The sequence below is a fragment of the Octopus bimaculoides genome, chromosome 21 (genome assembly GCF_001194135.2).
Source record: "Octopus bimaculoides isolate UCB-OBI-ISO-001 chromosome 21, ASM119413v2, whole genome shotgun sequence".
Lineage (NCBI taxonomy): Eukaryota > Metazoa > Mollusca > Cephalopoda > Octopoda > Octopodidae > Octopus > Octopus bimaculoides.
The window spans coordinates 36,108,295-36,119,788 of record NC_069001.1 but is presented as its reverse complement, the minus strand read 5'-3'; the positions used below and the strand labels follow the sequence as shown (position 1 = coordinate 36,119,788).

The following is an 11,494-nucleotide window of genomic DNA, read 5'->3' as shown; positions in this document are numbered from 1 at the left end:
CTCCTCCACCACCGCCTCCTCCTCCTCCTCCACCACCACCACTGCTAATGCTAACTCCAATCAACAATACAGAATATTATCTCTTTCTTTCTTTTCATAACACACACACACACACAACCTTGCAATCCCGCTCACACACACTGAATCACATAAACAAACACAGAGATACTCACACATCCACACAGACACGCATACACACACACACACACATACATGCACACACACAGACACACTCTCACACAAACACTCTCTCACACCTACACAGATACTCATACACACACACACACACACACACACACACACACACCTGATATAAATCTTACCGATGAAATTCTGATGGTTCTTCCGTGAGACGCAAACAAAGAAAACCTTGCTAAAAAAAAAAATTCCCAATAAACAAAATAAATACAAAAAAAAAAGATGGAAATTTGATTTGCCGATTACTAAGGTATCACGATAACCGAGCAGCGAGTCAAGCGGTGAACCGAGGGTTATGTAAAAATGATGGCGCTTCCAAATCACGGTCCCCGCCACCACCACCACCAGCATCGTTGTATTAGGTTGGTTTTCCCTGCCGTAAATGGATTGTTACAGCATTCCGAGTTAATTGCTTAATCGGAGTTACTTCCCCTTTACATGAGATGCTGGACAAACAAACGTCTCACTTGGACATTCCATTTTCACACGGCCGTGACGACAGCTATCTCTCTCTCTCTCTCTTTCTTTCTCTCTCTCTCTTTCTTTCGCTCTCTCTCTCTCTCTATCTATTTATCTCTCTCTCTATCTATTTATCTCTCTCTCTCTTTCTCTCTATCTATCTAACTACCTATCAATCTAAATATCTATCTATCAATCTATCTATCTATCTATCCATCCATCCATCTACCTGTTTGTCTCTCTGCCTGGTACACAATACGGTACACAGATGGCTATGTGTGTGAGTATAATTCCAACAGGGAGCACTCTCATACAGTACTCAGAGATTCCTAGTAAACCACGGGTATAAAGTGATCTGATTTTCAATTAATGATTTATGTTCCAAACACTAATTTAAAAGTAACAATATTATTTTACTTAATTCTTTGTTAATTCCAAAATTAACAAAAACAACGACAGTCTATTTCAACAGAAACATGGCAACAAAATGATTCAAGAAATCTAAATTAAAATCTTTCATCAAAATGTCTTGTTAGTTTGTGTTCCAAACACCAAATTCATAACAACAATGTTATTTTACTAAACTCTTCATTTCATTATATATTTCAACAGAAATGTGGTAAAAAAAGGGTTAAAGGCAAAAAATCCTGTCATACAGAAACAAAACAACTCAGGATGTTAAAATAATATATGATTTAAATAATAGATCATTTCAAAGATGTAGTTGCTTGTCAAGTGATTTGCTGTGGCACTGCATCAATGACCAGGTTTCAGCTGAGTGACAGAGGTTTTGACACCAAATTATAAATGTTTTAGTGAATGGTTGATGTGTGTTTTCCATGTAGTAATGGTTTAATATGTAATTACGAGTGAAAAACATCAATGCTTACACTCAGGTTAACAAAGAGGTTCTTTCTTTTGTTTTGTGAATATCCGTCTGTTTTTGGGAAAATTTCCTGTAATAAACTGTTGTCCTATTTTGAGAAGGGTTTGTCTCCTTCTGTTTAGTTTCACAGGACAGAAACTAATAGTATGTGCCATGGTGACATAATCCCTGGTCAGGCTGCTCTTGGGTGCTGCTGGTAACATGTGAACCCAATACAACCTGTTACATGGTTGGGTTATTGTTGACTAAGCTGGCAACCTTACCGAGCAAACACGTTTTGTTACTGCCCTGAACGGTGATTCCAGGAAACCCTTTGGGATAAATAAACAAAACCTGACAAAGCGCAGAAGAACCCAGGATGATGAATGGCCAACCAATATTCTGTACATGTGTGTGTTGTGTGTGTGTGTTGTGTGTGTGTATGTATATATATATATATATATATGGGTGTGCATCAAATTGTTTGTAAGGGTGTATGCATGTATATAAAAGATGGACAAAAGGAGAAGGGAAGAAAAAGAGACGACTACCTTGTATGAGGCAAAATCAACAGAATGAAAGGAAATGAGATGGTGATTCAGGAATATCGTGCAAATGGAGGTCTCACAAGCCATTGTTTTGTATTCAGCAATTGAAAGAATGAATAGTACAACTGCATCAAGTATGAGGTTCGAGAGGTGTGGAAGTTTATTGAACTGTGAATCCCCGACTTGTTGGAGTTGGTTGTTCAAACACAGCGAAGGAAGAGGTTTCCATAAAGAATTAGTGCTATGGTTTATTATGAAGTTAACAAGAAATACTGGTTTCAAATTTTGGCACAAGGCTGGCAAGTTTAGGGGAAGGGAATAAGTCGATTACATCGACCCCCTGCTGCTCATCCAGTACTTCTTTCTTGGACCCCGTAACAATGGAAAGCAAGGTCAACCTCATCAGAATTTGAACTTGGAACATAAAGCCAGCTGAAATGCTACTAAGCATTTTGCCCAACTTCCTAATGATTCTGCCAGCTCACCATTTTAACCCTTTTGATACCAACCCGCCTGAAACCAGCTCTGGCTCTAGTACAAATGTCTAGTTTTCATAAGTTTTGAATTAAAATCTTCCACCAAACCTAAGTCACAATTTATGTTCCTAACACTAGCTTAATGATAACTAATTTATTTTGCTAAATCTTTTGTTAGATTTAAAATTAACTGAAAGGAAACACAGAGCATCTCAACAGAAATATGGTAACAAAAGGGTTAAAATATATAATAGTGAAACAATTCTTAACCCTTTTGACACCAACCCACCTGAAACCGCCTCTGGCTCTGACTACAAATACCTTATTTTCATATGTTTTGAAGTAAAATCTTCCACCAAACCTTATTCACAATTTATGTTCCTAACATTAGCTTAATGATAACTAAATTATTTTAGTAAATTCTTTGTAATATCTAAAATTAATTGAAAGAAACACAGAACATCTCAAAATAAATAAGGTAATGAAAAGGTTAAAGTGACAAGAAATATTAAGAAGATATTGATGGTTTTTTTATTTCCTTAACATCATCACATCTTTCTGGAGAAGTTATGTATGATAAACTATTGCTTTATTTTGAGAAAAAATCTATCTTTCTCTGTTTAACTTTAAAACTAAAGCTATGCTCCATAGTGACATAAATACCAATCTAGCTGCTTATTGTGAAATACTAAAATGGTATTGGTGGCTTTTTTTCTTTTTTTTTAACACCATCAAATCGTTTGGGAAAAGTTTCCAGTGATAAACTGTTGTTCAATTTAGGGAAAAAGGTTTGTTTTTCTGTTTAATTTCACAAAAATCTAAAGCTATGCCTCTTGGCGACATAAAAACATTTTAGAGACTAACTTAGAGGTTGACAAAAATATTGGCTTCAAATTTTGGCACAAAACCAACAATTTCACAGAAGGTGATTACACCGACGCCAATGTTCATTTGGTACTTTGTTTATCAATTGGAAAGGATGAAAGGTAAAGACGACCCCAACGGTATTTGAACTCAGAATGTAAAAACAGAAGAAATGCTGTTATGCATTTTGCCTGGTGCAGTAACAAATTCTGCCAGCTTGCTACCTTACCGATGAGGAATATTGGTTTCAAGTTTTGATACAAGGCCAGCAGTTTTGAGCGGGGGTGGGGGGGTAGTCGATTATGTTGATCCCAATATGCAACTGGTTCTTATTTTATTGACCCCGAAAGGGGTCAATAAAGACGGACAGAATGCTGCTAAGCAATTCTCCTGGCATGCTAATGATTCTTGCCACCTGAACAAGAAATATTTGTTTGTTTATTTCCCTGTAAACAAACCAACACTGGTTTAAAAGATATATCTTTCGGAAGAAGTTTCCTTCAATAAGCCAGTGTACTATTGAAAGATTCACCTTCCTCTATTTAACTTCACACAACTAGAGCCATGCACTATAGTTACATAAACACCATATTAGTAGCTTATTTGAGGTTCAAAAAAACGAAAATAACGAGGATGGTAATAATATTGAATTTTCTTTTGGTTTTTTTTCTTAATACCATCGCATCTTTCAGGGGACATTTCCTGTGATAAATTGGTGCTCTATTTTTTTTAAAAAGAAAAGGTATATCTCCCTCTATTTCATTTTACAAAAACAAAAGTTATACCACATGGGGCAAGGCCTTATTTTGAAGCCATGGAGCCAGAGAGACTAAGATAAAGCATTTACATGTGAATTATGTTACACCCGCAGATTTTAATGAGCTTGTTGCAAAATATTTATTATTGTTATTATTAAATTTTTTTTTTTTTTCGTTTGTAGACACATACAGATATCGAGTAAATAATGTTTAAAAATAACAGAACATAATAATATAACAGAAAGATAATAGGGTTAATATTAACCAACCTTTTGCACTGAGTCCCTCAACACATACTCCCAAGTTTGCGAGAAATGTTAAACATGTATTAATGTTTTCCACCTGGAAGAGATCAAAGGAGAGAAAATTTAGTAATTTATTTGAATACAAAAAAAAAAAAAAAAAAAAAAAAAAAATACAAAGACTCTAAAAAAGCAGAGCAAATGATTGGCAGGAGAATACACAAAGAAATAACAACAACAAAATAACAATAATAATGATTATAAATAATAATAAAAATAATAATAGTTATTATTATTATTATTTTGGCAAAACTTATGAAATCTATAATGATTAAGATGTTGGCCAATTAAAACAGTGATAGGGGTTTGAATAGGTCACCTGGAAGAGTACAGGCAGATATTAGGGAGAGGGGAGAGGATGTAAGAGAAATAGCGGAGTCTTGGCTGTGTGGGTGTGTCTGGGGGGGGGAAGAAGGGGAGTAGAAGGGAAAGAGAAAAAAGAGCGTCAGAAGAGAGAGAAAGCGAGAGAGGAGAGATAGGGGAGAAAAAAGACAAAGAAAGGGAGGTGAGAAAAGAGAGGGAGGAGGAGAAAGAGGAGGATAGGAGAGAAAGAGTGAGAGCGGGAGAAAGGGAGAGAAAAAAATTGAGGTAACCAAGAGAGACCGATAGGATAAGTACCAGGCTTACAAACAATAAGTCCTGGGGTCAATTTGCTTGTCTGAAGGCAGTGCTCCAGCATGGCCGCAGTCAAATGACTGAAACAAGTAAAAGAATGTATGGCAAGTACAGGTTGAGCTCGCAAGGGAAGCCTCTGTCTGGTAACTTAATCTGGTAGAAATAACAACCACGTCTCCCTCAAAGCACGTGACATTCTGAGACTCTTCGTGGCAGATAGGAAATTGATGGAATGGTCATAGTTGGAATGCCTTTGATCTGTATGACGAGGGTGAACATGGGACTCAACAATATTAACCACAACAGCAACAAAAAAACTATGAACACAACCCATGCCACTGCTACCACCACCACCACTGCTGCGGCTGCCATCACTGCCACCTCCACTACAATAAGTACAACCACAACACCAGCCACCACCTTCACAACAAATACAATGACCACCACCACTACCACAACCACAAGTACCGCAACATATACTTGCTACTCAGCAATAAAGATTTCTAGTTATATCTCAGCCAAAGTCTAACTTAAAAACTTAATTAAGCCAAAGTCTTAATTAAGCTAAGACCAAATTATTATTTCTTCACAGATATAAATCATTATTATTATTATTATTATTATTTTGTTTTCCAGAAAAATATTTGAAATGTATTTCAACTTTGGCAGAAATAGATTTATTGTTTTCCATTTCTGGCACACCCTTTTAATTAATTATTAACGAGCAGAAGCCTTCATGTTTCATTAATTTACACACCTTCAACCAGGAAATTGATTACAACATCACCTTCGTAATTAGTCACATATATATATCCAACCATATTACTTGTTGTTGTTGTTGTTGTTGTTATTGTTAATCACTTCGTTATTGTTCGCTATTGTTGCTCTTACTTTCTTCGTTAAAATGAAATATGTATAAAACTAATTATTTCTTCCATCTTGAAAGCAATTTTCTAAACATCACAGCAAGCCACCCGAGCTAAGCGGGTGTCGTCATGCTACTCTAATGCGCACAAACAGTTTGTATCCCCCCGTTAATAGTTCTCACCTTGCATCAGTTGTTGTCAGTGTTTGTTTGTTTGTTTACACTCAATTACTTAATTATGCCAAGCAGTGAAAATAGGTATCATGGGGATGTACCATTTTGTCTTTGTTATCTGAAAACAGGGGGCAACACTGTTCACCTGTTGAGGGATTTCTGTACACTTGACTGTGATGAGCTCATATCTATGCGTCAGTATAGCAAGGAGTGCAAAGATGTTCTGGAAATAGTGCAAATGCATTCATCATTTGTGCAGCACTATGGTCAAGTGGCTTCTACTGCAACGCCAGGTTGACCAAAGCTTTGTGAGTGGGTCTACTATATATATATATATATATTTATATATATATATATATTTATATATATATAACCTGGTCTACGATGAATTCTATATTTTGTATATTTTCATTTGTCTTGCCCGTTCATGTTCTGGAGTACGCTGAATTTCCCTAAAGAACATTCTTTTCTTTTGTGGTTTGACCGTAGAATGGTTGATCTTCTAGCATAATGGATGTCCACTTAGTGGTCATCTCTTCTCATATGTATGTAATATAATTTTTCTGAACCATTTCATCTTCTGACATACATACATACATAGAGTTTGGTGATGCAAACAGGAAAAACCAAAATAAAAAATATGATTCCTAATGCCAAACACTTTTTATGTGCCATTGGCATTGGCTATGACCACAATTCCATTTGGCTCGATGAGTCTTCACCGGCATGGCATATCACCAAAGGTCTCAAGATATATATATATATAACACCAGATAGATTGTGTTTCACTACAGGTGTTTCAGACGTGTTTTTTATTGATGAAGAGAAGTGTTACATCATGCAAAAAAAGAAAGAAATTTTTGTCAGGTAAATACAGGTAAGGATTAACAATTAGAACTTCTCAAGAGAAAGAACATAGTGCCAGATGACTCGACTGGCAAAAAGATAAAAATCACCTGAATAACATGAGTAAGATTACGAAGCAAGGGGACAACAAACAAAGCAAAACATATGGAGCTACACACTATAAAATGATTGGCTAACGAGCAAAGAAAGTGTAGGGCTGTGAGATGAGATGAGATAAGTGTGTGTGTGTGTTGATGCCATGTATGTATGCTTGTGTTAGATGTGTGCCTTTGAAGAATATGAATATCCACATGACATTGCAGTTGTCTTTAATAATTTGTTCCAGAACTATCCAGGGAAATACTATTATTACTTGTGTATAGATTCACAACTCATTGATCTGTCTCGGGTTTTGGCAAATGCTAATGCATGGAAATCTCCACCTTTCACTCACTCACTGGCTTCTGCTAAATATTAATCAAAATAAACACATATACTCATATTTTTCAGTTCAGTTTTTCTTACAGCTGTTTCAGCTGCCAACGTCACTCAGCGCTTACAAAGAAAATTCCCAAAAATTCGATTCCTGATAAACTATTGTGTATTCTGTTATTACCTGTACCCTATGAGCACAGTATGCAGGCATACCCATGCCCAGGGTTAACATAGGTAAATGATACCGGTAATAAGAACGGAAATTCTTATCCTTTAGATGGTTATTCCAACCACTAACTCTGCTTGCCTTATATATATATATGTATATATATATATATATATATATATATATATATATATATATATATATATATATATATATATATAGATAGATAGATAGATATATACATACATATATGTGTGTGTCTATATTAAAGTAGCAACGTATTTTAGATTACTCTTCAAAGAAATATGTTGCCTACAAAGATTTCTCTCTTTTAATGGTTACCTTCAAAATTTAATTATTTTTTCACACTTGAAAGATACTAAATAGATGAGGGTATTTTCTTTAGCTTTCGTTCTCACCATCATTTATCTATTTGTTGTTTTATTATTATTATTATTATTATTGTTGTTCTTGTTGTCCTTGTTGTTATAACTGCTATTATTATTATTTCTATTGTTATTATTGCAAACATTTGTAGTTATTATCACCATTATAATTGTCATTATTATTATTATTATTATCATTATTACTATCATCATCATCATCATCCTCATTATTATTACTATTATTATTATTGCTATTATTATTACTATTATTATTATTATTATTATAATTATTAGCATTAGCGTTGTGCATTCATTCAGCAAAAAATAAAAATTACTTTTTTGTACAAATATATTTATAAAGAAAAGCAGCAAAAATAGTTTTAAAAAAAAAGGGAAAAAGAAATAAAGAAAAAAAGAAACCCCGAAAAACATCCATGCTTACATGCCTAAGCAATATTTCGAACATACATAATATCATTATATATGTGAGTGCGTGTGTGTATATATGTATACATACATATACATTAATACATATATGTACACACACACATACATACAAACATATATACATTCTCTGTATTTACGAATGTGGATGTTATGTCTCTCTCTCTCTTGATATATATATATATATATATATATATATATATGTATATGTATATATTCAGTTTTTTATATCCATCAATCACAGTCTTTTCTTGTAATGTTTGTAAAAGATATACACATATATGAAAAAAAAAAAATAGTAAAGATAAGAAAAAAAGAGAAAAAATGGAGAGAGTAGAAAGAAGCAAAAAAAAAAAAAATACAAAAAAGCATCGAGTTTTCTTTGAAAGTCTTAGAGATAAAATATTTCGCAACAAAACTTGGTCAACTTTGAGATATTCTCAACTTTTATGCTGTGTTTTGATAACAATGGTAATGAAAATGAACAAAAAATTGATCAAACACAGAAATAGCATCATAAAAGGACGTTTGTGTGCCTGGTGATGTGGTTAAATTGTTTGCTCTGCATGCATGTGGTTCTGAGTTTCAACATGCTGTGCTGTAGCTTGGGCATGTGCCTTTTACTGCAGCTTCAAACTATGGTGTATTTTTAATGTGGCATTTTAGTTGTTCCTGACTGTGAAAGACCATGGTGTAGAAAGAAGCCTACCATCTCTACACATTCATATACACATACACGTGAATCTCATTATCTGACATAATAAGAACACAATGATTCAGAGCGCTAATGGCATTCGGGACTTCGGAATAGTCATGTTAAATGATGCATCTTTAAATGATGCCACATCACTAAACTGACTTCTAACTGCAGACATCATACAAGATGGATCCTGTGAACCTTTGTGACAATAGAACCAATAGTTATGTTGGCTTTATAGAAAACCTTATTTCTGAACAAATTAGATTTACATTATTTACATTTGATGGATATTTGTCCTCATCTTGCTTGTTGTTAACACAATGTTTCGGCTGATATACTCTCCAGCCTTCTTCAGGTGTCTTGGGGAAATTTCGAACTAGGGTTCTCATTCCTAAGGTATTTTTTGATGCTACTATTATTATTATTATAGGTGTAGGAGTGGCTGTGTAGTAAGTAGCTTGCTTACTAACCACATGGTTCCGGGTTCAGTCCCACTGTGTGGCATCTTGGGCAAGTATCTTCTACTATAGCCTCAGGCTGACCAAAGCCTTGTGAATGGATTTGGTAGATGGAAACTGAAAGAAGCCTGTCGTATATATGTATATATATTTATATGTGTGTGTCTGTGTTTGTCTCCCCAACATCGCTTGACAACCGATGCTGGTGCGTTTATGTCCCCGTCACTTAGCAGTTCGGCAAAAGAGACCGATAGAATAAGTACTGTTTGTAGTCACCCAGTCTGCTAGAAATGGCAGCCAAATCTACCTCAAATCACACACCATCTTCTTAAATGATAAAAAACATACTGGACAATGTATAAGTCTTAGCTGCCCCTCAAATAATGGGGTGCTGGTCAAGGATGGAATGGCTTTCATTAGGGGTTTGCTCAAATGGTCGACCATGGGCTAAATCAGAACTGTAAGAACAACAACAACAACAAAAACACAACAATAAACCAGTCAATAGAAATGGCTTTTTGTCAATATATATTCTGCCCAAGGAATATATTTATGTCACTTTGTTACGCAAGTGAATAAATGATGGAGGAAGAGTTGCGAAAAAGCTCTTACAATGGTTGATGAAACATACTTACGCTTACAACCCCCATAGGGACATATAGAAAGCAGGACAGACGCTGACATTATTATTATTATTATTATTATTATTATTATCAATTTTTTTTCTTCTAGAGCTAATGGAGATGGACAGAGACTCCTGTTGCAGCATTGCGAGATGCACCTCAGATACAACCACATGAAGGAGAATAAATATGCATATGTATGTATGTGTATGTGTGCATATATGTCAAAAAGGAACCATGATTATTATTATTATTATTACTATTATTATTATTATTTTTATTATTATTATTATCATCATCATTACAATTCTGTGCAAACACATACAAAGTGGTTTGTTGAAACAGGCTTATTATTATCGTATTTTTTTTGTTTTTAATTTTTCTCTTTCATTTCCCAGGACAACAACTATAACAACACAACAGCAACAACAACAACAACAAAATCTATTAAAAAGCGAAAACCAAAAACAAAAACAAAACAAAAGAAAAACGAAAATTTATCAATCAAAACTTATTAAAAACTCAGAATTGATGATATTGGGGGTCATAAAAACTTGTCGTAAAAACCTCTAAACTTCAGCCTCAAACTTCTATGATGGAATGGAGAATGTTACATAAAGCTATTATTGATTAAAAAAAAAACAAAAAAAAAACAGAAGAAATTTCTTATAGATTCTATTTTCATTGATGCTGCTGTTTCATATATTACATAACGCTGGAATAAAATATAAAAAAAGAAAACTGTGAAAAGCTTCAGGCTATTTTCCGATTGTGAACATTTCAAAAATATATAAAAAAAATAAAAATAAAAAATAAACCAGAATAAAATGGATGTCAGACTTAGTTTTACTCTACTTTGAGGTTGAAAGAATGTGAAAGTTAAGAGATTATGTGAAGAATGGCATGATGTCAGAGGTCAAATGTACAACCTGGTTAACAAAATCTGGATTTTGGAATTTAAAATAAAGCGCAGGAGTGGCTGTGTGGTAAGTAGCCTGCTTATCAACCACATGGTTCCGGGTTCAGTTCCACTGTGTGGCACCTTGGGTAAGTGTCTTCTACAATAGCCTTGGGCTGACCAAAGCCTTGTGAGTGGATTTGGTAGACGGAAACTGAAAGAAACTCGTCGTATATATGTATGTGTGTGTATATGTTTGTGTGTCTGTGTTTGTCCCCACCAACATCGCTTGACAACTGATGGTGGTGTGTTTACGTCCCCGTAACTTAGCGGTTTGGCAAAAAGGAACCAATACTAGGCTTATAAAGAATAAGTCCTGAGGTCGATTTGCTTGACTAAAGGCAGTGCTCCAGC

General features: G+C 34.6%; 1 protein-coding gene across 2 annotated transcripts in view; it reads right to left on the bottom strand.

Moving 5' to 3' along the window:
• LOC106875053 (neuron navigator 3) overlaps positions 1-11,494 on the bottom strand; it is a 629,108-nt gene that overhangs the window by 185,381 nt on the left and 432,233 nt on the right. For both annotated transcript variants that reach the window (XM_052975568.1, XM_052975569.1), the window contains exon 4: positions 4,438-4,510. In XM_052975568.1, coding sequence (XP_052831528.1) covers positions 4,438-4,510 — 73 coding nt within the window. The remainder of the gene's footprint in view (positions 1-4,437; positions 4,511-11,494) is intronic.